The following is a 26,334-nucleotide window of genomic DNA, read 5'->3' as shown; positions in this document are numbered from 1 at the left end:
AACAAAGCCTCCTTCACTCACGCCGCCAAACTTACCCTAGTAAAACTGACTATCCTACCGATCCTCGACTTCGGCGATGTCATCTACAAAATGGCTTCCAACACTCTACTCAGCAAACAGGATGCAGTTTATCACAGTTCCATCCGCTTTGTTACTAAAGCACCTTATACCACCCACCACTGCGACCTGTATGCTCTAGTCGGCTGGCCCTCGCTACATATTCGTTGCCAGACCCACTGGCTCCAGGTCATCTACAAGTCCATGCTAGGTAAAGCTCCGCCTTCTCTCAGTTCACTGGTCACGATGGCAACACCCACCCGTAGCACGCGCTCCAGCAGGTGTATCTCACAGATCATCCCTAAAGCCAACATCTCATTTGGGCGCCTTTCATTCCAGTTCTCTGCTGCCTGTGACTGGAACGAATTGCAAAAATCGCTGAAGTTGGAGACTTTTATCTCCCTCACCAACTTCAAACATCTGCTATCTGAGCAGCTAACCGATCGCTGCAGCTGTACATAGTCTATCGGTAAATAGCCCACCCAATTTTACCTACCTCATCCCCATACTGTTTATATTTATTTACTTTTCTGCTCATTTGCACACCAATATCTCTACCTGTACATGACCATCTGATCATTTATCACTCCAGTGTTAATCTGCAAAATTGTAATTATTCGCCTACCTCCTCATGCTTTTTGCACACAATGTATATAGACTTTTTTTTCTACTGTGTTATTGACTTGTTAATTGTTTACTCCATGTGTAACTCTGTGTTGTCTGTTCACACTGCTATGCTTTATCTTGGCTAGGTCGCAGTTGCAAATGAGAACTTGTTCTCAACTAGCTTACCTGGTTAAATAAAGGTGAAATAAATAAATAAAAATTAAAAAGAGTATTTAACAAAACATTGCAATTTGCTCATCAACTCTCCCCTGTTTTTCAGTTGACACAAAGGTCTTGATGTGTATAAGCCTAACACCCATTGAGTGAATTTTCTAGAAATTTTAAAGGGTGTAATTTCCCCCTTTTTCCTTAAGATACTTGTCTGCTCATATGAAAATAGACACATGTTGAAACCAGGAGTTTCTGAGGGTTTTTTATGCCCTGTTTTGGAAGACTTCCAAATGTAATCTAAGTAAGGTATTCATCCATTTGTAGTCTTTCAAACTATTAAGGGGATTTCTCTGGGGGTCATAGCTTTAGCTTTAACGTGTCTATGTTGATGAGGGGATATGCATGTGTGAGTCTCAAGTCAATCTGACCATGTATATAAGAAGGCTTGCCCCTAGACACTTGTAACTTCAGTGGGTGGCTCAACGAGAGCAATCAAGGCACTACAGAGGGTGCAATCAAAGAATATATTTGGCTCTAGGCCCTTACCGTGTCCAGAATAGATTAGACTTGTCACTGGACACTTACTATATCCATCTATACACCTACTAGATTAGATTTCGCACTAGACACTGACCGTGTCCATCCATATGCCTACTATAGGCTGGAAGACTGAATTTAGCCCCCTCTGGTGGCCAAAACACCATGCCATTTTTGAAATTGGATTTCCATATTCGTGATCCAATAGAAGATTTATGATAAGCACAGGCCTGGATGTGACATCCAAAAGCCCGTTCGCCCTCCATTTTCACATCTATTTCAATGTTAACTGAGGCCAAAATGGAATCCTGGCCACCTCTCCTGAAAGCATATACATGCCAGCCCCCAGTGTGCTGCCAACTCTCAGAGCCACCAGGTCAAGGGTAGTCAGATGTCGTTTCAAACTAGACACCTCCCCCTCTGGCTCACGGGGCTTCCTAAGAGATAAGGGCTGTATGAGCAGTAACAGTATGGCACCAGACATTCTGTAAGAGCAGAGGATCTGTCCATCAACATATCATGTATCACGTCATTTGGACAATCAACTTATTTAGAACGCTGCAAGTAATGGTAGGCCTATTTTCAATCAAAATAGAACAACAATTATTGGATCCACTCTATTTATTAACCGATGACAAGCAGTCTTGGTTTTAATTAGATAACCTGAACACTGCTGTCTATACTTCTGATAAGACACTACAGACAAAACTACGATGACTGTTAACTTTCACAAGCAGTTCATTTAGTCACTAGAATTTAGGATCATGCTCTATATTGGATTACAAATTTGATCACTAGATCAGAGTGTCAAATATAATATTTAATGTCAAAATCAAACAGACCTATGACCAGCCACAACCAATATTGAACTTAATCAAGACCTCAATTAGAAGTTTCCTTTTCAAATTATAGTTGTGTAAGACTAGGAGTGGATTGTCTTCTCCCTGTCTGAATGTTGATATTAGATGCAGTTCTTACATTGAAGAGATACTGCCTGTAAGAGCAGTAGATGAAACCAGTCAGATCCATCCCGTTGGGACAAAGGCTGCAGTACATAAGACTAGTTTCAGTTCATATAACGAAAGAGTTCACACAAAAGTTCTTTATTACAGACAGAATCACTCCTCTGTTTCATCAGCTATCTGGTCTGCTGGTCTAAAACGATCTCGAGGTGAAGAAGACGGATGTGGAGGTCCTGGGCTGGGTTGAATGATTATGCATACAGTTCAACTGCTACATGCAAAACAAATTGTTAATGCTGTAAAACATACCTTTCAAGAAGTCCCTTTTCAGGTATTTCGTATAATTTGGCGGCTACAGTCTGGCCAACGATATTTATAACTAATCAATCTACCAGCGTCTCGTCAGCGACATTAAAACAGAAGCTTCTTCCCTTAACAGAATTTCAAAATAAAAGTCCCCCACGTAAACACATTAACATGAAACATAATTGTCTAAACATGACCTATGATTCATATTTAAGTGACATTTGTATTAAATGTGGATTTTAAAACATTTTACAAAGTTAAATAAATGGCCCCAATGTAATACACTACATACATTAACATGAAACATAATTGTCTAAACATGAACTATGATTCATATTTAAGTGACATTTGTATTAAATGTGGATTTAAAACATTTTACAACGTTAAATAAATGGCCCCAATGTAATACACTACATTAAATACATATGGGCATACAGAGAATTCTGTGTCGATGTAAAAGTGGGGTTGGGAATACTCAGTGACGTCTGTAGAATGTACATATTGTGTTAGAGAGGCGGCAGGTAGCCTAGTGGTTAGCGCGTTGGCCCAGAAACTGAAAGGCAACATTGAATCCCCGAGCTGACAAGGTAAAAATCTGTCATTCTGCCACTGAAAATGGCGGTTAAACCCACTGTTCCTAGGCCGTCATCGTAAATAAGAATTTGTTCTGAACTGACTTGCCTAGTTAAATAAATAATAAAATTGAGAGCGCGCGTCTGGTCCAAGTACAGAGCAACACTTCCTACTCCACCCATTCCACAGCTGCCAATGCAGGCCTATAAATGACATTTTGGTTTATAGAGAAAAATGTGCCGATGTAAAAGTGGTATTGGAAATACTCAGTAGTGTTTGTAGACTCTGTATGGAAGGGACAATCAACAAGGGGCTATGCGTTCTATTGAAAATAATGAACGACGTGGAAGGTGTGTTCCATAACGCCTAGCAGAGTGGAATTTACCTTCCAAGTAGTTGTATTATTTTCCAGAGAACACATAGAGCCCCGAGGTGACAATCCCTTTTATACAATGGCTATAATGTAACACATTTGCAGCAAAAAAACTCGGTTCATTTGTAGGTAGAAATGTGTTCATCAACCACTAAAGTAGGTAGCAAGTTTACTATTAGATAGCTACAGTGGTTGCCTTGGTAACTAAACATACAGATTTGCTAGTTTAGCTAACCAAAACCATCAGTCCGAGCGTGTTATTAAGAAAACGGAAATGAACAATGACAAACGTGTTTTCATTTCGACTTTTGCTTTCAAAAGCAACTCAAACATAGAACATGAAGGAACTATAGCCAGTGAATTTTACCATGCTGATATACTGTGCTTTATAGAGAAAATATGCACGCTCTAGAGTGCCCTTCAATGCAAGTATTCAACAACGCCACCCATCTAATTTTCGTACGCTTCTAATACATGGACGCCAAACCCGGAAACTTTTGTAATTAAACAGGCAGGAAACAGGCCTCGAACCTTCGACCTTCTAGTCCGAAGTTCTGCGCGCTATCGACAGTGCCCCAAAAGCATGCTCAGACGGAAGTTTCGATATCCGCGCTATATAAAAACCCAGGGTCGATACACTATGATACAACTTCCTCCAAGCTGGCTTATATACTTAAAAAAAAAATAATAATAATAATAAATAAATAAATAATAATAAAAAAAATACAAAAAAAAAGATTCATAATACAAAAATCAGCTTACATTGCTACATCAAACATGTCTAACAAAACAAAACAGGTATTAACAAGAAAATACTCAAACATACAAAAATATCAATAAAATAATAAAAAAAATGTATTTTTTAGTGCAATTGTATTCACTCTGAAAAAATCTTATTATCATGATTCAGGAAGATGTTATTCTTGTTGTTATTCACTAGGGTTAATGTTGTAATAAGATAATTAAATTCAATCAGAATTTTTTTAAATTTTGGTATAGAATTTTGGAATTTGTGTTTGTCTATGAAGTATTTGGCAACAAGAATAAAAAAAATTAACAATAATTTCAGTGGTCTTGTTGTCATTGCAATAGTAACATATTATATTGTTCATGTCAAAAACATAAGCAGTGTTCATAATGGTAAATAAGTACTGTGCAAGGTTTTCCCAAAATTCTGACACAAATTTACATTCAAAGAACAAGTGAGACAGAATCTCACTTTCTTCTATACAGAAAACGCAGATATCATCAATAGACACAAATTTGGATATCATAGAATTACATGGATATATCTTATGCAAAATGTTGAAGTGCACTTCCTTAACTTTGTTTGGTATACAGTATTTGTAAGGTCTTAACCATGCATTTTTCCAGACAATGTCAGGAATAAGCATGTTCCAGAAAAACTTTCCTCTTGGTGTAAGTTGGTTTTGTGAATGAAGAATTTGTCTTATAAATGTATTACAACTAGATCTCTCAAGTAAGCCCACACCTTCCAATCTGAGTTCTGGATCAACTTTGTGATCATTCCCAAAATTAAGATGAGTTTTCAAAAGTGTAGTTAGACCACTGGGAACGGCTTTGATCACAGAAATAAACTCTCTGAAAGGTATTGGAAACTCTTTCAATGTTATAAATTGTTATTTTGTGAGAATATTACCCTTGTTGTTGAAAATATAAAGAACAAAGTCATTATTCCTCTCATGCCAGCCGGGATAGAACAATGATCTATTCCTTACAGTTATGTCTGAATTATTCCACAAAAGAGCTTTATGTGGGGAAAAATTGTGCAGGAAACATATTTTCCAGGCCATTTAAACTTGTTGGTGAAACCTAGCCAATTTAGCAGGTAATCTTTCAGGAGTATAATTACATTTCAGTAAAAATTGAAGACCTCCCAATTTATTAAACCCATTATTTGGAATGAACTACCATATTGAATCAGTATTTCAACCAGTTTATCTTGAAAGTGTTATTTATGTCAACAAAGTCCAACACTTCTAGACCGCCTTCAGCTCTTTTGTTAGAAAGGACATATTTTTTGTTTGTGAGACTTATTTTTCCAGATGAAGTCAAGAAAGGTCTTATTGATCTCTTTACAACTGGATTTACACATAATGATAATGAGGGGGTACACAAAACGAGACAGTCCCTCTGCCTTGGACAGAAGTACTCTCCCAAGTATAGAAAGATCTCTTTGTAGCCAATTATTAAATATATTTTTAGTTCACTTAACTTTAGGCGAGAAATTCAAATGTTGTCTGACTAAGTGTTTTTTTGACAGATGTATTCCTATATATTTAACACAGTCCTAACACAGATGCGCGGGAATCTAGGCCGCAGTAAGAAAGCCATCTCCATCTACGACCATTCAACATAAGCTTAGATTTATGTTTTCTAAACAAAATCACTTTTTTGAGTTCTCATATGCTTACAATGATGTTTTGATTCTTGCTTGAACAGTCGCTAAGGTTATATTTGGTTGTGATCTTTGCAAAATAACACTTTTGGAAACAACAGTTGTTAGCTTTAATGCTAACTCTAATTGATATAAAGGCTTTAGCAAAAGCTAGCCAAAGAGCCATTTTATTGGTTGAAGTTGAAGTGTTTTTTAACTGTAATGCAGTTGATTTGTGATGACACAACCATTATAGAAGCTTTTTTTGCTGTCGTTCTATAAGAACTCCCCGCCACCAACTTGTGCATATTACCTTGGTGCAGCAATGTCCGCAAACCCAGATAGGGGTCTATTGTTATAATTCATATGCGCCCCACTAGAAATCCCTGCATTAGCATGTTTTTGTTAGCTGATACATCATGACAAAATTCACCATATTACTGTCCTGCTAACGTGCTTGGACCTTGTGTATGTAAACTTTTGACCCACTGGGAATGTGATGAAAGAATAAATAAATAATTATAGAATAAATAATTCTCTCTGTTACATTTCACATTCTTAAAATGAAGTGGTGATCCTAACTGACCTAAGACAGGGAAGTTTTACTTTGATTAAGTGTCAGGAATTGTGAAAAACTGAGTTTAAATGGATTTGGCTAAGGTGTATTTAAACTTCTGACTTCAACTGTAGATGGATGTCATGTTCCCATCAAGTGTCTATCAACTCCTGATGCTGAGGAGTACAGGAACCGTAAGAACTGGTTTTCCATTAATGTTCAGGGTGTATGCACTCCTAATTTCGAGTTTTCAAACAATGTTGCCTTTTGTAAAGTGTTATGGAAATTCAGTACTGAGAGACTTGGTCATTTCTTCTTCAAACAATCATCTTTATTTCAAATGGATTAATTAATGCAATAATGAAGCGGTCAGCCCAGCCCAGCAGTCTTGACTGTCAGACCGAGTGCTTGAATCATACAGAAAATACAGTGTATTTATATACCAAACCTAAAAATGCTTCCAACCATGGCTGGGTCCACCGCTCCCATATGGATTGGAGGGCACCATGAGCCACTTTGGGCACATCCTGTCTTTACCTGCCCCCGGCATTATCTTACCCCCGACCCTGGCCTAATTTCCCAGATGCCAGGATGTCTAAGAACCAGAGGCCTTTGTTCTACTCCTCTCTATCCCAGTTACAACCACCCCACATCCTGTCACGAATGCCAGCTGTAGGGTTTAAATCACCAGGTCAATCAAGTGTCAGTTCCAGCTCTCTCTAGTAAAACCCATGTCCACAACACCCAGACTAGCTGCAAGAAGCTAGAGTGGACACCATAAAACTCAGCATTAGCAGGAGAGAAATATTTAAGTAAGTAAATTGTTCCATATCCAACAAATAAGATGAATACATAATTTTTCCCCTCACTAAAGGTGCAACTCACAATTCAAGGATTTTTCCTCAACTCTTCATTGTATGCTTAGTTTCAAAGAGGACAACATAGTGGACTACTACTTGGTGACAGTGGATATGGTCAGTAACTTTTTATTCACCCCATACATAAATCCCACAACGGCTGAGCCGCAAAGATACAACTGAGCTCATATGCGGACAAGAGGGATGGTCGAGCGTATGTTTGGAGTATGGAAAAATAGATTCCAGTGTTTACACAATACACTTTGTTTCAAGACAAGATGCTGCAAAGTGATCGTTGCTACGGCTGTGCTGCACAACTACCTGAAGCAGCATTGCTGTCATGATCCTCCAATGGAAGATCAGGATCAAGCAGATGTGCCCATGGATGAGACAGGCAAGGACCAACAAGGACTTGCACGCAGTTGCTTTCAAATTGCAACACCTCAACTAGATGAGATGCATCTAAATATGGAATTAGTCATTATGGCTTCTTTGCTTTGATAAATGTATGTTCTGTACAAAATTAAAATAGTGTGCAGCAAAACAAAATGAGTGACTAAACCAAGACTAGTTTAAAATGTAGTTTGTAGCAATTAAAATACTCACTCATGAATATCCAAATGACAAAACATTTTTTGCATATATTGTTCACCATGGCTGGTAATCACAATTGTCTCATTACTGTATATATTTTGCATCATACTGCTCTCTTCCAACCTCATATCCAGTTCAACCTGTACAATTCTCATTTCATGTTCTTCAGATATTTCATTTGATGGTCATGAAATTCTCTGGCTAACTTTTCATGCACGGGCATATTTTTTGTTGTCTGCTGAAAGGTGGTGGGCAGAATCTGATCTCAGGGATGCTATAGCAGATGTGGCAGGTACACACTCACTGTGTACTGGCTCTTCCAACCTGTTCACATTCCTTTCCTCTGGAAAAAGAACACAGTTAGAAGCACAAATAAACTCATATGGTCCTTAGATTGATGGAAGAATAAAGATTGACAGATGGTGGAATATATTTACCAAAGGAACTGACCAATTTACTTTCTTTCGTATATGTACCATGTGCTCAGCGCTTCTTCTGAACTGTCCAAATGGTCATCGTCTGGTACACCATCCAGAGGTTGCTGGTGCTCTATTATTCCAGACAGGAAGCCACTCAATTCATCAGTCTCATCTTTTTTTGGTGGTCCACCAACAGTAGTAAAATCGCTCTCTTCTGAACTCTGCATTCTCTCTTTTTAAAGTCAGTTTAAAGGTTCTTTCACAGTCTATAAAAAGGCAGATATCATTCAATATAAGTGATGTCACAAAAATATGAATATGATGAATGTGAAATACTGAAAATAATGGAGATAACTCACCTGAAGTTGTACTCTTGTGATTACATTTTCATTTGCATTGAATTCCCTCCAAATTGCAGCCCAACCACTTGTTATTTTGCTCAGTAGCAGTAGAATGGTTTTTAAGTTCAATAACTGGATGGTTTGAGAAATGTTGTTTTAGTAGCATTTTTTCATGTTCAAGTTTTGAATTTTAGCCTCTGCCATTGTTAAGTATCAAGATTCACACCAGTGATGGTGTTTTCTATTCCATTCCCAGGATTAAAAGAGCACCATTAGACCAACAGCATGTGCTCATACTTAACCTAATCAGACTTAACCCAGGTGTTTCTCTTTTAGGTTTACTTACCTTACCCAAGGACTCCGTAGTCTGACTAACCCAAATTTAAGCCACGTTCATGAATGCCATTTAAATGTCCTAGTTTAAATAGTACACATTAAGGCCTACTCCTGGCATAATCTAAGCCCTGTCTGTGACACCTGCCCGAAAAGTCTGAACATGTGGAGAAGTGCAGCTATAGTGAGGGGCAACTTAAAGCCAATTTACGCTTGATCTGAAAAATGTGGTTGAAGCGTAGAATTGCTGAGCCGCAGTAGGCATGCAGAGGTAAAATTGAGCTCCATACCGCAAAACCATATACGGGCCAGAATTTGTAACAATGTGGAGGGCTCCGCAAAGCTCCGCATTGACATGATTGATTGACGTTAGGTGGGGGCGGGATGTCCTGCTCTGCTCTACGAAGCGCAAGTGTACATGCCCTGACATCTGCAGAGGCTGTATCACAGTAAATGCTGTACGGCCACTGCAGATACCATTTTAACAATACAATGTGTTCTATACAACTGCAATCTGGGTTCCTGAGCGCTCTGGAGCAGGTTATCAAGGATCTCTCTGTACTTTGCTCCGTTCATCTTTCCCTCGATCCTGACGAGTCTCAGTCCCTGCTGCTGAAAAAACATTCCCCCCCAGCGAATCTTCTGGAATGAGCCGAAAATAGGAAAAGATGGGAGTATTAGCGCGGCAGCTATTTAAGGGGGTCAGTCGCAGCACTACCTGGTACACAGGACTAAATGTATCCCGTCGAGCGGAAGGATACCATATTGGAGTGAGCCAATATTGTGCTACAGAAAGTCAGAGGCATGAGGCTACTATTGTTGGCCCTAGTTTGTCTGTAACATCAAATAAAAACGTAAATAGTTGCTGTAAAAAAGGGGTAATACTTTGTTAATAGTTTTTATTTTTTTAAGTGCTCATGTTTGGGTTCCCTGTGTTGCCAACCAGAAATGTTGGAGAATGTGAGATATATGGCAGCCTAATCTGCTATTTGTAATCATGTATAGTCAAGCGGTGTGCTTGTGTCTTGGGAAGTGGGTACTTCACGTGCTCTCACTCTACTGTGGCTATCACGCTAGCCTGCCTGCCTAGTAAAGTTGAACGAGAGCCAACTGAAAACTGAAGCACCAGATAAACAAATTATTTTTAATCTTCACGGTGAGCGAGTTATAAAGCATATGATGTGAAATACAAAGTTAAGCGGAGTTTAATGATATTATTGTCGTGTTTTTATGATGTTTCCAGAGTTTAATTAATCTGTAAAACTCTGTTAGAAATTAGAAATTCACATCGTCCAACGTTAGCTCCAGCCAAGCTAGTCTACCAGTCATATCATCTGAGGACTCCAACGAACGTTCACACTGAGTGTAAATAAAGGGAAACATTGTAATTTGCTGTTGTTAGGGATATGTTGAGAATGACATGAACATTTGTATTTGTGAGAAGATGATAATTAATACATTTTTACAAATAGTTTTTAGTAGCTATTTTGGCTATTGAGAATTGTTGAAAATTACTATTAATACTGAAACTAACAATTATGTTTCGTAGAACTTCCCCCGCTCCTCAATGAATAAGGGTAAGAAGCATCAGTCATCTATCTTCCTCAACTTAATATCCTCAGCCCCATTGTGCATACGTTATTGTGAATGACAGATGTAATTCTTACATTCACAATGCATGAGACACAGTTCATTTTAGTACATCTGAACAGATTGACCTATTCCTTATCCTTTCCCCCCCTCATTTCCATTATTTTGTATTAACTAGCCCACTGTGAACGGGTGCATTGTGAATAACGTAAACACGTTTAAAAACATTAACAAGGCTACATATCTTATTATTGGAAAAGTGACCACATGCCTAAACTGTGTTTTCTATAGGTTGAACTGGAAGAGGGCTCCAAAATCCGAATTAAAAAAAAAATCTTTCTGTTCAAGGCTCAGACAAGAACCCCCCCCTACTTGCCATCTGCTGTAGGACCAAGTTCAAAACCTTCGTTTTAATTTAAAGATATGTGCTTTCTGCATGCAGGGTCACCAACAACAAAATGTAGCCTACACATGCATTTCAACGTACAAATAGCAGACCTGTCAACATTGGGAAATGTTTTTGAGTAACAGCACAACCCCCACCCCTTGTTTTCTATAGCTAGGTTTCCAGCCAATTGGTGACAGATTTCCAAGCAAATACTAAAAAATCTGCATACAAACATGCGCATTTACACAATTGATTTGTTGCGAATAAAAAGCTGTGAGCATAACATTTAAATTTCCATGTACCGAATAACAAAATACAAGGAAATGGATTTCCATCGCATTTTTAACTCTAGGCTACTGATAATTTTGTCATAAAATAAATTGCATTATCGAGCAAATGTGCACACTGGGCTTTGCGCGTTGTGCTCAAGCCAACAACTAAAATACCGCCGGGCTGTCTGAAAAAAAAACTGGAAAGATGTGTACTTTCTTCATAAACCATTTTTAAAATTCTGACAGTTTGGATGTTTCACACCCTTATCCGAAAATGGGGGTGGTTAATTAAGTACCCCCCCCCATTATTGAGGAAAATTATGCCGTTGCAACCTGAATGGAGGATGCTTCATGTGCAAGCCGGTCCATGGGGGACAGGAGTGTATTACCCGCTGGACATAATCCTAGATGATAGTACAGATTTCTATCGTAATTACTAGAATATGTATAGGATTACTTGTTTTTTTCTGCATATCGTGCATTCCAGTTGAACCAAAAGGTGAAATGGAAATAAAGTGTATATGAAATCATGTTCATACAAATACTATGTAAAATATCTACTTATGTTGCAATATGATAGCCTAATATATTCAACATGTAAACTTATTTTTCATTCTCCATCACTCTAATAACATGACACACCCATTTACTATTGTCAGTGGTTTACACTGTACATAACCGGAGTCAAGCATTCATGACATTACCCTGAAGGCAGTGTTCCAAAACAGTGGTAGCTTGAATATAAAATGCACAACAACTTTTGTAGCCTCGAGTTTGTGTAAAATGTTATGGTATACATTCACTGAACTCTCCCCTATCAGAAGCGTCTAGGCCTGTTTGTTTGATCTCCCTCATTTGTCTTTTTCCTCAAGCGATGTGCTGCTCCTTGCCACAGACTGGGTGAATCTTCTTAGCCAGCTCTGCTGTCACTGTCAAGCACCAGATGGTTCTCTGGGTTATGGCAAATTATGGGATGTAGTTCAAGCCAAACCTGTCCACATGTCCTTGATAAATGACAGTTGACCATAAACAACGATAGGCCTCTGTCAAGTGCAGTAGGTTCAGAGTAAATGTTAGCCATAAGAGGTGAAAAAAGTAACGGCAGAAGTCAAAGAACAAGTCCAACATTTATTTATTCAATAAGAGGAAACTAAATCCAGGTACTATTCCTAACCACAGAATGGGACTACATTTCGTAATAGGCTGCATTAATTAATTTCAAATGGGTAACAATGTTAACAGTAACAAAAAAGACTGGAATGTTAAAAACAAACTGGACAGAAATGTTTATACTAAAACGGCCTTCCTCTGGGAAGACTGCAAGGGGACGACAATCCTCAATCAGATGAGGTCTGTTTCTTTATTCATCTTTCTCTGAAAGAGAAGAACATCAGTGTACATTTTCAATGCATTATCTATGTTAACCCATTACCAAGAACAGCTAAAACAGATCCAAGTCTCATTTTCCCAACTGGTCGAGATTCCACAAGCACAGGTGATACCAGTTTTAAATAAAAAAGGTTTCCCTTGAAATAGATTAATATTCAACAATTAACATTTAACAGTGAAGCCTGGGGAATGTTGTGAATGTGTTCTTGCCTCCAAGGTGAACATTTTTTTCTTTTTTTTCTCTTACAAAAACACCACACCAAAGTATGATTCATAAGACTGACTTGTCATAGTTGAGAATTACCTTAAGGTTCAGATAATGTTCCTCACTGCTACAGTGGACTGATTTGGCTGTTTCCTCATTGTTGTAGAAGATGTTGCACAGCTTGCAGAAGAATCCAGTCCTTGGCACCAGATAGGCTAACCCTGCAAGTAAAAGGAGAGCGAAAGGGTTGTTATCACAATATGGCACCAAAAGCTCTTTAGCAGATCCCGGTCACACCTGATAATAAAAATAGGCAGCCACACAAACATAAGTCAGTTTCTCTAGCATCTTACCAACAGGGTTGTCAGGTTGATAAGGACCCAGAGGTCCCTCCTGCTTCTTCTTCTGCTGCTGCTTCTCCTCCACCTGCTCCTGCTTCTCCTCCACCTGCTCCTGCTTCTCCTCCACCTGCTCCTGCTTCTCCTCCACCTGCTCCTGCTTCTCCTCCACCTGCTCCTGCTTCTCCTCCACCTGCTCCTGCTTCTCCTCCTGCTGCTGCTGCTTCTCCTCCTGCTGCTGCTGCTTCTCCTCCTGCTGCTGCTGCTTCTCCTCCTGCTTCTCCTCTCCCTCTGGGAGAGCTTCCACACCACTGGCTTCCTCACCCTCAGGGTCCCCACAGACCCCCTCACTGTCAGACACAGGGCTCTGGACATCCTGGCCATACAAACACAATCATGTATTTTACTAATTTGTTCTACTTAGCCCGAGAGACCAACACCAACTGATTACTTATTGAATAACCAGTAACTGTAAAAGGATTGTTCACGGACATGCCAAAATTAAATACAGAAATATTCAGCTAGCATTTAACTAACAAGGCAATATTTCACCTTGTTTAAATTAAGGTAACAAAAACATAACAATAACCATCTTTCACCTCTGGATAGGGGCTTTTGGCTGACTGGCCATTAGTCTTTTCATCTCCATGATGATCTCTTGATCTTCTGTCTTTCTGACTGGCCAACCACAGCTCATATTTGACTGGAGGCTTCCTGTATCAGGAGGGCAGAATATGTCATGGAGTACTATATCATGAAAGTGTACTTAGACACAGCCCTCATACAGTCCAGTTGAACCATAGATCACAACATTCTTTATCAGATTATTTAATTAGCTGTATATTCTTCCAATAGATTCCAATCAATTAAACTGGCAGTGGACATAGAATGCAGTATCCAGTCTTCAAATTCCATTTAGTCTAACTATCATTTCTATTATCTACTCTACTGCATATACTTAGGGTCATTAAAATTATTTACCAGTATATTAGGGAGTCTCCCTTTTTGCACAAACTGACCCTTAACAGGGTCCCGTAGAACTTGTGTGGACGTTGGAAGTACTTCACCATTTTCTGAGCGGCTTCCACGCTCTCCAACTGGATATAACACTGAAAGAAAATAAAAAACATCCATGTGAAAGTCCTTTATTAATAGAAAAACAAAACGGGCAGGTGAAACTTTACCTTTCCATGACGCCAGTTCAAATTATAGCCAGTGATTTTCCCGAAAGGCTGGGCAAGTCGTAAAAGAGAGACGTCCGAGTACTTCTGGAGTGGAAGCATACAAATGTAGATGGATCTCCCACTAGGACTCTATTTTGACAGAAACAAAGTCACATTACACAAATATTGACTAGGTCTGTAGTTTAGTTTATAATACAGTGCATTTGGCAAGTATTCAGACCTCTTTACTTTCCACATTTTGTTATGTTACAGCCTTACTCTAAAACATTCCCCATAATGACAAAGCAAAAACATGTTTAGATATGTTTGCAATTTTATTAAATACAAACTGAAATACATTTTTTACTTAAGTATTCAGACCCTTTGCTATGAGACTCAAATTTGATCTCAGGTGCATCCTGTTTCCATTGATCATTCTTGAGATGTTTATTCAACTTGATTTGAATTTACCACAGGTGGACTCCATTGATTGGACATGATTTGGAAAGGCACTCACCGGTCTAGATAAGGTCCCACTGTTGACTGTGCATATCAGAGCAAAAACCAAGCTGAGGTTGAAGGACTTGTCTGGCGAACTCTGAGACAGGATTGTGTCGACACACAGATCTGGACAAGTGTACCAAAACATTTCTGAAGCATCCCAAGAAGGTCCCCAAGAACACAGTGGCCTTAATCATTCTTCAATGGAAGAAGTTTGGAACCACCAAGACTCTTCCTAGAGCTGGCCGCCCAGCCAAACTGAGCAATTTGGGGAGAAGGGTCTTGGTCAGGGAGGTGACCAAGACCTCTGTGGAGATGGGAAAACCTTCCAGAAGGACAACCATCTTTGCAGCACTCCACCAATCATGCCTTTATGGTAGAGTGGCCAGATGGAAGCCACTCCTCAGAAAAAGGCACATGAGAGACAGCATGGTTTGCAAAAAAGCACCTAAATGATTCTCAGTCCAGATGAAACCAAGATTGAACTCTTTGGCCTGAATTCCAAGTGTCACGTCTGGAGGAAACCTGGCACCACCCCTACAGTGAAGCATGGTGTTGGCAGATTCATGCTAGTGGGATGTTTTTCAGCGGCAGGGACAAGGAGACTAGTCACAATCGAGGGAAAGATGAATGGAGCAAAGTACAGAGAGAGACTTGATGAAAACCTGCTCCAGAGCGCTCAGGACCTCAGACTAGGGTGAAGGTTCACCTTCCAACAGGACAACGACCCTAAGCACAGAGCCAAGACAAAGCAGGAGTGGTTTCAGGCCAAGTCTCTGAATGTCCTTGAGTGGCCCAGCCAGAGCACGGACTTAAACCCGATCGAACAGCTCTGTGCAGCGACGCTCCTCACCCAACCTGACAGAGCTTGAGAGGATCTGATGAGAAGAATGGGAGAAACTCCCCAAATACACGTGTGCCTAGATAGTAGCGTCACACCCAAGAAGACTTGAGGCTGTAATCACTGCCAAAGGTGCTTCAACAAAGTACTCAGTAAAGGGTCTGAATACATAAGTAAATGTGACTTCATTTAAAAAAAATCTAAAACAGTTTTTGCTTTGTCATTATGGGGTATTGTGTGTGGTTCTTGAGGGGAAAAGACAATTGAATCAATTTTAGTAAAAGGCTGTAACGTAGCAAAATGTGGAAAAGGTCAATGGGTCTGAATACTTTGACTGCAACTCAATTCTTTCATCAGATGCATAACGCATACTACACCATTTAGCAGACACCAAACCCACCTCCAACTCTTTTCGTGAAAAGCACATGCTAACATTGACATGTTTCCTCAATAACTGTCCTTTTCCTTTGTAGAATTTCACCATTTCACGTACTTCCTCAGTAGTTTCAAGCTCTAACCATGCCTGAAAATATAGAAAAAGCTATATCATAAAAACAAAGACAGCAAACGTTTGCACAAATCAGGGGTTGAGTAAATAAACTCCTTCCTGTATGCCGAACTACATGAATGTCAAATTATAAACCACTATTGCTTTGACAACATTTCTATCCCACTAGATAAGTACCATACAAAATAAAACACTGATCCCCAAATAACATATCTGCAAGTAACATAATTATGAACATACCTCCTGTCTGAGGAAGGATATTGAATGGTTTACAACTTTCACATTTGCTCGCTCTGCCAGTTTCAATAGGGCCACCTCCACATTTCCATAGCCCTTTCTAATTGGGCTAATTTGGACAACTTTTCCATCCTGTAGAAAACAATTTTAACCGACTATCAATAAAAACAACTTTTCTACATGTTTGACACATTCCAACTACTCGATATGGAGGAATACCAACCCATGAAGCATCCTTTGATTCTGCAAATAAATAAAAAAAAGTAATTATTACTATAAATTATCTGGAAATTATCCACACAGGCTAGACAACTGTAATAATTGTTTTTGTCAAATGCTGCCAAGTAAGAATGTTTTGCATCATTCATTGCTTACCCAGCGGCGTGTCCCCTCCAGTACTGTCGTCAAGTTCATCCAATGTAACGAAGTCATCCATATTCTCAGGGAAATCCATGTCATCCATATTGTCCTGTTGGAAATAAGTCCACAACATCAATAAGTTAAAGAATTTGAGTTAAGTTCCACAGTGCTGCACCAAAACCATTGCGAATCTCACAAATATGTGAGGTTGCAATGGGAAACTGTCAAAAGCATTTCAAACACTGAACATATAAGTATGCAAAACTGCATTCAATAGTACTGAAGTATGATAAAGATCCATGTCACAAAGCTAGGAAGTGAAATCTGTGGCTGCACTATTACAATTGACAGCTTAAATATCCAAAGTTATTCAAACCTCTTGGTCAGACCAGGTTTTAACCATGCTAAGGCTGAACAAATAAGCATGTCTAATTGATCAAATCGAATTGTATTTGTCACATGTGCCGAACACAGGTGTAGAACTAACCATGAAATGCTTACTTACAATCCCTTAACCAACAATGCAGTTCAAAAATGTTTGGCTGACTTTTGAGCGATTAAGCGCCTGTTCTGGATTACTAGTCAGTCTAGGTTTTCTGGAAACAATTGGAGCTTGTACAGAGATGACTCTATAACCTTTGATATTAAACCATGGAACGTAAGGAGATCCTTCAAAGCTGATCTCCATCTGATTTGTAGGGCACTCATAAAACTGATGGAATTAATAGCCCCTGAGCAAATCACATTGCCTACATACAGTGCCTTCAGAAAGTATTCACACCCCTAGACTTTTTCCACATTGTTGTGTTAGCCTGAATTTAAAATGGAATACATTTAGAGTGTGTGTCACTGGCCTACACAAAATACCCCATGTCAAAGTGAAATTATGGTTTTAGACATTTTTACAAATAAACATTTTAAAACCTGAAATGTCTTGTGTCCAATAAGTATTTAACCTTTTTGTTAATGGCAAGCCTAAAGTTCAGAAGCAGAATTGTGCTTAACATGTCAAATAACTTGCATGGACTTTTTTTTAAATGACTACCCCATCTCTGTACGCCACACATAAAGATAATTGTAAGGTCCCTAAGTCGAGCAGTGGATTTCAAACCAAGACCAGGGATAAATAAAAAAATCCAATGCCTCACAAATAAGGGCACCAATTGGTAGGTGGGCAAAAAAAGAAAAAAATCTGACATTGAATATCCCTTTGAGCATGGTGAAGTTATTAATTACACTTGCGTAGCAATACACCCAGTCTAACTCGGTGGAAGGAAAAAGCTCAGGGATTTCACCATGGAATATTGGTGACTAAAACAGTTAATGTTTAATGGCTGTGATTGGAGACAACTGAGGATGGATCAACAACATTGTAGTTACTCCACAATACTAAATGACAGTGAAAATAAGGAAGCCTGTACAGAATAAAAATATTCTAAAACTTTTGTGATATTTTCAAGCATGGTGGTGGAGGTCAATGACGGCCTAGGAACAGTGGGTTAACTGCCTGTACCTTGTCAGCTCGGGGGTTTGAACTTGCAACCTTCCGGTTACTAGTCCAACGCTTTAACCACTAGGCTATGCTGCCGCCCCATCCTTGTCAAGGTCTAGGGAGTTAAGGATAAAAAGGCACTGCTCAGAGCTAAGCACAGGTAAAATCCAAGAGGAAAACCTGGTTCAGTCTGCTTTCCAACAGACATGGGAAGAAATTCACCTTTCAGCAGGACAATACCCTAAAACACAAGGCCCAAATCTACACTGGAGTTGCTTACCAAGACAAAATGGAATGTTCCCGAGTGGCCTAGTTACAGTTTTTACTTAAATCGGCTTGAAAATCCATGGCAAGTCTTGAAAATGTCTGTCTAGCCATGATCAACAACCAACTTGCCCGAGCTTAAAGAATTATGTGACAATATTGTACAATCCAGGTGTGAAAATCTGAGAGACTTATCCAGAAAGGTGATTCTAACAGACTCATGGGTGTGAATACTTATGTAAATTAGATATGTATTTAATTTTGAAACAAATTTGCAAACATTTATAAAAACATGTTTTCTCATTGTCATAATGCGTAGTGTGTAGACAGTGATACATTTTAAATTCAGGCTGTAACAACAAAATGTGGAATAGTTCAAGATGCATGAATACTTTCTGAAGGCACTGTAAATAGCGTGCTATGGTATCAAGCAAACTCAATATTCCAACAAGCCATGAGTCAAACTGGGCATTGCTGACATGAGTCACAGAAAACATCTTGACTGTTTGTCTAGATTGACAAGGTTCAATCTGAAGTGTCAGATACATTTTATTTGCCACTGAAACTTCAGCCAGATTTCAGTGGTTCTAGGCAATAGATGGCCACATCTGTTTCAACTGATCAGTGGAGGATCTCACTCAACAAAACTACATTCTCAGGAATGCTCCCAGAACTTCAACCAAGTTGAAGAGTTGAAGCACACATGCTTTAAGAAGCCATTGCTAGGAACCCACATCTTGGTTACTTGACAAACTTATTTTCAATTCTGGGAACAATAAGCCTTTTGTTGGTTCCGGTCACAACTATGAATGACAAGAATTTCTTACATCTTCTTGAAAGCTCTCCTGTTCCACCATGTTCTCCATTGAGACGTCAGCATCACACAGAGCTGGATCATCGGCAGCCTTGATGTCACAATCCTCCAAGGTATCGTCTGCCAACAGTTCTGAGATTTCAGGTTCCCCCTTATCTTTAGAATCAGCCACCAGAGAGGCACTTTTAGAAGGAGCAGGGTCTTTAGCATCAACACCAGCTCCATTCTCGTCATCTAACAAGCTTTGTTTAGCTTCCACCTGGATAATCTCTTCGTCCAGATCTTTGTTTTCCAAATCAACGTCCTCCTCCTTGACCATCTCGATGTCCTGCTTGACCACTTCCTTGACCTCCTCTGAGGCGCTTTGTTGACCTTCTCCTTGTTCCATCACTTTCTCGGCAGGTTGTTTGCCTGTACTGGGTTTCTCTTTGTTTGTGGAGTTTGAGGTCTTGCTAGTCTCCTCACTCTTGTGTCTGCTGCTGCGGCCTTTACTGGAATCTGCTCTTCTGGATGTGGTGGAGTCAGGACTTTCTCTACAAGGCAAAAACCATTGAGGTAAACTTCCCTGAGACATACTTCCTGATGAGTCCCACAGGAAAATCGGTCTGGCCGCAATAGCCCCAGTTGAAGGACTCTTACTTACCTCAGGCGTTTCAGTGACAAGTATACTTTGACACTCTTTCCACTGATCTTTAGGGGGTTGGAGTGGTAGTACTTCACCATAATGTCAGCATCCTTCCAATCTACCATCTCAATCAGGGCCTGCAGATGAATAAGGAAGAATTCATTAGACAAAGCTAAATATGGTGCTGCATAATGAAGGTTTTGGAGTAAATTGTTTTAATAATGGTTGTCTATTTGAAATCACCAGAGATTTGCCAAATATGATTGACCACACTTTAATTCCATATTGCTCGAACCTTACCTGATCACTTGAAAATGTTGAATGCCGCACATCCCCAAACATCTTGGCGAGATCAAGAATCTCAGATTCTCTTTCCTTCCCAGGAGGTAGGCGGGAAAAACAAACCACTGTATTGGTAGCTTGTTTGGTCGGCCGTTTTTCTGTTGGTTCATCCAACCTTGGCGGCTAAAGGAAAAAACAAGCTCATACTGCGATCTCTGATTAAGAACACAGAATCTCATATTTTTAAGAGGCAGGTGCACTTACATGAATACTGCACACCATAGGTGACAAGTACAGATTCAACTTATATCCCTTCACAAAAGCTTGCTTTTCACTGAAGTGATTCACCATATTGACAGCCTCTTTGTGAGAACCAAACTCCAGGAATCCCTGTAACAAACAAATACAACAGTGAATCATCCAAGACATTCAACTACAGATTGAGAGATAGAGAATGTTAAAGCTGCAAAATGTAACTTTTTGGGTGACCCAACCAAATTCACATATATCTAATTTCTATCTGTGTCATTCTCATTGAAAGCAAGTCTAAGAAGCAGTAGATATAGGGCACATAGAACATTTCTATGCTTCCTCTGTTTAAGTTTCCTCTTTTACCTTTGGTTTTGTACACCAGCTTCAAATAGCTGAAAAGACAATAGCTGTGTTTTGAATACTCATACTAACTGCACTATTTGTGACGCAAATTGAGAATATAGTATGCTTATTGGTCATAGCATGGATATAGTTAGTATGCCAAAAGTTCCCGGATGTCGTACTAACTTCGCCAAAATACAAAGTATACAAGCAGTGTACACTTTCTCTGTGCTTTTAGGGCTGTTAATGCAAATATGCAGCCAAAGGCGAAGCTAGAGTGACTGAGGATGGAAGATGGCGGAAACTGAGTAGAGTGAAGCTAATAGTACAGAAAGTAAGAATGAGTGGGTTAGTGGCGAAGAAAAAGGGAAACAAGAGTAGCAAAGCTATGTTGGAAAACAGGAACCACTAGACTCGTTTTTGGTCCGAGTCAGGGTTTTGGATCAATGCTACTTGGGGAATCCGTTTACGTCTCCAGGACGTAAATCTGGAATGAGTTGGAGGAAAGTCTGGAGTCGGTGAGTCGCAAGAAGAAGCGTGTTTTAAGATATCGGAGTGGAATGTTTCCTGCATGGATTTTTGTAGCATGGCGCCAAGCAAGGCGATTATTTCTGGGGTGGCAAAAAACATAAAGGCAGAGGACATAACTGAAGACATCGATGGAATAGTTGGTCCACGTCGCCTGACCTGTATGATGGACGGAGAAAAGAAACAGACTTCATCCATGCTACCTGTATGATGGCACTCCAGATTGAATTTACTAACACACCGGGAATCGTAAAATGTCTAGCTAGTCATTTGTTATGCTAACAAGCTAGCAAGAGGTTGCAATGCAATAGCATCAGCTTCCGGTAGACAAAATGTCTAGCTAGTCATTTGTTATGCTAACAAGCTAGCAAGAGGTTGCAATGCAATAGCATCAGCTTCCGGTAGACAGGCGAAGCGCTAGTACGCACAACTGAAACGATAGCATTCGTTTACAGTATACTAAAATTAACTAATTGTATATTTTTTAAATATTTATATTTGACCTTTATTTAACTAGTCAAGTCAGTTAAGAACAAACTCTTATTTTCAATGACAGCCTAGGAACAACCCACTGACTTGCCCAGTTAAATAAAGGTAAAATAAATATTCAAAAAATATACAATTACTTAATTTTAGTATACTGTAAAAGAATGCTATCGTTTCTGTTGTGCGTAATAGCGCTTCGCCTGTCTACCGGAAGTTGACATTTTACGATTTTACTGCCTTGTTCAGGGGCAGAACGACAGATTTGTACCATGTCAGCTCGGGGATTCGAAATTGCAACCTTTCGGTTACTAGCCCAACGCTCTAACCACTAGGCTACCCTGCCGCCCTGTCCTATGCACTCATTAAGTATGTAGCATACAGTAGGTTAGTATTGGTATTAGAACTGCAAATATTTTTGGTTATTGAAAATAAATGTTTCACAGAGGTTTAGATGGTACAATGATTCTCTACACTATACTTAATTGTTGTCACATACACTGAAATTAGGTGAACTATTAATTTTAGCAACCAGGAAAAGGCAGAGCAATTTCTGCATAGTGCATGTTTAAGAGTTTAGAGTGTTTATTACTCGGTTTTTATCATCAATTTGTGTAACTTACCTTGCAGGGGAACACCAGATGTTTTACAACCGTGCCGAATGGCTTGGCCAAAGTCATCAAGTCTTCAACACAAACAGAGCCATGGGGAAATTTTGTGACCACCACCTTCGTGCCAGCCTGAAGCAAAATGGAAATACATTCAAGCATGCAGCTTTAAGCAAATAAACATAAGTGAATTAAAAATGCTCTATTTATAAGAGAATATTGTCACAAAAGGGGCATCATTACCCTGGGTTTCAAATAGTGTCTTTCTGATGCAGACTTCTGGGCGGTTGAAATAGCATCTCTACTCGGAATGGCATTAGACCTGGAAGATAACGTAAACAGTGCCAAGTAAGAAGAGGAACAGCTAATGGTTTTACATCATGACATGCCTGTTTTCAACGTAAAGTTTAAATTCATGTTTTCCCTAACATTTCCTTCCGAGCATCATGTTTTTTCCAATCTGGATATCTGTAAAAAAACAAAAACAAAGAAAAAACAAATTGAAATAAAACCATGTTATAGAAAATATCTCAGTTGATTTTTTGACCTGCAATAGTAAATTTTCTAAATGTTTTAATTTGCATGAAAACACTTACAGGCGCGTGAGTTCTTGACAGCCCTCCGCATGTCGTAATCCATTGAGATGTTCCTTCCATGTCTGTGAAAAAAACAAAAAAACATATTAAGCTAAATTACTGCCATCGTGGAAGGTTGAGTGTTTTGATTAAAAATATATATAAACAGTCCAACAGCAAGAGTTGTGAAATATAACAAAGCTTACCTTATTAGAATTCAACATGCATAAGCATAGAGAGCATGTGTGTGGGTAAACCTTGGGCACAACTCCATGAAAATCATCCACTTGATAGGAGAAAGGAATCTTTTGCTGGCTGTCGGATGGTTTTTCCATTGAGGGCCTAGTGTGACGGGAACCTCTCCTTGCCTCAGTCCGCTCTGGTCGACTGTGAATCTCCGCTCTCCTATAATCAGTGTCACAGTGGCTGTTTGACCTGCGAGGGACAGCAGGGGGACTGTCCTGTTTGCTAAGGTCTCCATCATCTGTATCCTCCTGACAGCTGTCTCCCTTTGGGGAGGTCTGTCCCTGCTCCTCTTGCTTGGCTCGACTGGCTTTCAGTTTCATTATCAGATAAGGCAACGTCTCCACACTGATCTCGTTCTCTGGAATCTGGGCCAGAGCATCCACGTCTTCTGGAGAGAGCCCCAGAGTGGCATATAGGTTCATAGTGCTCGTCGCACCATCACCAGATCCTTGGTGTGCAGAGCTGTGACCCTCACTGTCCTCCATCCTCAAACTGTCAGGGCACAGAGAAGTTTATTCTGAAATTGGGGGAAAATGGTGTTCAGTCATTTCAACTGATGTTGTAACATAAACATGTCTAAGGCAACCTATATAGTAGGCAGTGTCAGAGGAAGGGCCCAAAAAAAGTGTCAAAGACTCCAGTCACCCAAGTCATAGACTTCTCTTTGGTACCGCGGGGTAATGGAGCACTAAGTCTATGTTCAAATGGCTCCTTATCAGCTTCTACCCCAAGCTATAAGACTACTGAACAATTAATCAAATGGCCACCTTGTTTTTACACTGTTGCTACTCGCTTTTTAATATCTATGCATAGTCACGTACCCAAACCTACATGTACAAACTAACTCGACCAAACTGTAACCCCGCACATTGACTCAGTTACGGTATCCCCGGTATATATCCTCGTTATTGTTATGTAATTTTATTGTGTTGCTTTTTTTACTTTAGTAAATATTTTAACTATTTCTTCAACTGCATGGTTAGTTAACGGCCTGTAAGTAAGCATTTCACCGTAAGGTCTCCACACCTGTTGTATTCGGCGCACGTGACAAGTATCATTTGATTTGATGTCTAAATCTATGTTTTATTTTTAATTATTATATATCTTTTTTGTATAATTTTTATTTAACCGTTATTTTACTAGGCAAGTTTGATAAGAACAAATTATTATTTACAATGACGGCCTACCCCGGCCACAGTGATACAGCCTGGTATAACGTGTAGGCCCTAAAGAAGAGCCTTGGGAAGGATGTCTCTTTCGACGACTGGATCTGAAAAACTACCATCTTTAATCATTCAATAGCTAACTAGATGTCAATTGAGGTCCCTCACAGAAAGAATAATGTCTACCAGCCCAGAACAACGTAGATGCAAGCTAACGTTTGGCTACTGTAGCTGCTTACATCGAATGGGCCTTTGCCGAAGGCCTCGACAGCCAGTTGCTATTAACTAGCTACCTACGCATCTTTAGCTCTGAAAAACGAAGCCCAATATCTCCTCACCCGGGATGAATAAAGATTATCTATCAAGTATGCCCCATGTAGTTATAGAGTAAGTGCATTATTGTTAACTACCAGCACACAACTATGGAGAATGCTGCCTAGCCGCCCACAGCCAGGAAACTAGCTAGCAAGAAGAAGCTAACCATAGCTTTCTAGCAAGATAGTTTCGGGGCGAAAATGTATGCATCCAGTTCAACTACCACATGAAATACAAATGGTGAATGCTGCAAAACATACCTTTTAAGAAGTCCCCTTTCAGGTATTTCGTAAAATTTGGTGGCTAACGTTACAGTCTGGACAAAGATATGTGTAAATAATCCTTCTACCAGCGTCTCGTCAGTGACATAGAAAAAAGTACTTCCCTATCATGGCATTTAGAAAATGTTCATAATAAAAGTCCCCCCGTGTATTTATTCAAGATATTTTACAAATAATTGTCTAAACATGAACTATGATTAATATTTAAGTGACATTGCATTTAATGTTTTTTTTATTGTTTCTTTTTTCAAAGTGAAATACATTGCAATACACTGTATATGAAATACCTATTGGCTTATAGAGAAAAAAGTATACTATGTGCCAATGTAAAAGTGTGGTTGGGAATACTCAGTGGCATCAGTAGAATCTACATATGGTGTAATTTCTAAATACATAGCAACACTATACTTCAACCACTCCATAGCCCTGAATGCAATAGACTGTAGGCCTATAAATTACATATTGGCTCATTTAAAAAAAATGTAATTAACCTTTTTTTAACTAGGCAAGTCAGTTAAGAACAAATTATTACTTACATTGACGGCCTACCCATCATTTTTCTTATAGAGAGAAATGGCGATGTAAAAGCAAGGTACTTATGAAGCCTAATTCCTCCTGTAAGTCGCTCTTGATAAGAGTGTCTGCTAAATGACGAAAATGTTTAGTTTTTTTTATCAAACAGACTTGCCAGTTCAGCAAACCATCAGTCCTTTGGAATACCAAAAAGATCATCAAGGACAACAACCACCCGAGCCACTGCCTGTTCACCCCGCTACCATCCAAAAAGGGGAGGTCAGTACACGTGCATCAAAGCTGGGGCCGAGAGACTGAAAAATAGCTTATATCTCCAGGTCATCAGACTTTTTAACAGCTATCACTAACACAGAAAGGCTGCTGCCTACATACAGACTTGAAATCATTAGTCACTCTAACAAATGGATCACTAGTCACTTTATTAATGCCACTTTAACAATGATGTTTACATATCTTGCGTTACTCATCCCATATGTATATACTGTATTTTATACCATCTATTGCATCTTGCCTATTCTGCTCGGTCATTGCTCATCCATATATTTACAATGGGGCAAAAAAGTATTTAGTCAGCCACCAATTGTGCAAGTTCTCCACTTAAAAAGATGAGAGAGGCCTGTAATTTTCATCATAGGTACACTTCAACTATGACAGA

At 39.4% G+C, this 26,334-nt stretch overlaps 1 protein-coding gene across 2 annotated transcripts; it reads right to left on the bottom strand.

Annotated features, from left to right (window-relative positions):
• Window positions 1–12,447: 12,447 nt before the first annotated feature.
• LOC135550320 (matrin-3-like) lies at window positions 12,448–25,250 on the bottom strand. Of its 2 annotated transcripts, none has more exons than XM_064981001.1 (20): window positions 25,125–25,250; window positions 23,347–23,903; window positions 23,162–23,223; window positions 22,995–23,033; window positions 22,809–22,887; window positions 22,581–22,697; window positions 20,617–20,742; window positions 20,371–20,535; window positions 20,089–20,207; window positions 19,459–19,978; window positions 16,891–16,984; window positions 16,739–16,758; window positions 16,519–16,647; window positions 16,171–16,293; window positions 14,450–14,578; window positions 14,247–14,374; window positions 13,865–13,979; window positions 13,281–13,641; window positions 13,027–13,148; window positions 12,448–12,707 (listed from the first exon to the last, which is right to left on the bottom strand). In XM_064981001.1, exons 2-20 carry the CDS (start codon window positions 23,869–23,871, stop codon window positions 12,675–12,677), a joined length of 3,006 nt encoding a protein of 1,001 aa, XP_064837073.1. In that variant the 5' UTR covers window positions 23,872–23,903; window positions 25,125–25,250; the 3' UTR covers window positions 12,448–12,674. The 2 variants fall into 2 exon arrangements, with proteins under 2 accessions (XP_064837073.1, XP_064837074.1); XM_064981002.1 differs by having other exon boundaries at window positions 23,347–23,878.
• Window positions 25,251–26,334: the final 1,084 nt, after the last annotated feature.

Source organism: Oncorhynchus masou, chromosome 12 (assembly GCF_036934945.1).
Source record: "Oncorhynchus masou masou isolate Uvic2021 chromosome 12, UVic_Omas_1.1, whole genome shotgun sequence".
NCBI classification, from domain to species: domain Eukaryota; kingdom Metazoa; phylum Chordata; class Actinopteri; order Salmoniformes; family Salmonidae; genus Oncorhynchus; species Oncorhynchus masou.
The sequence above is the reverse complement of the archived record's forward strand: the minus strand, read 5'-3'. Positions and strand labels throughout refer to the sequence as shown.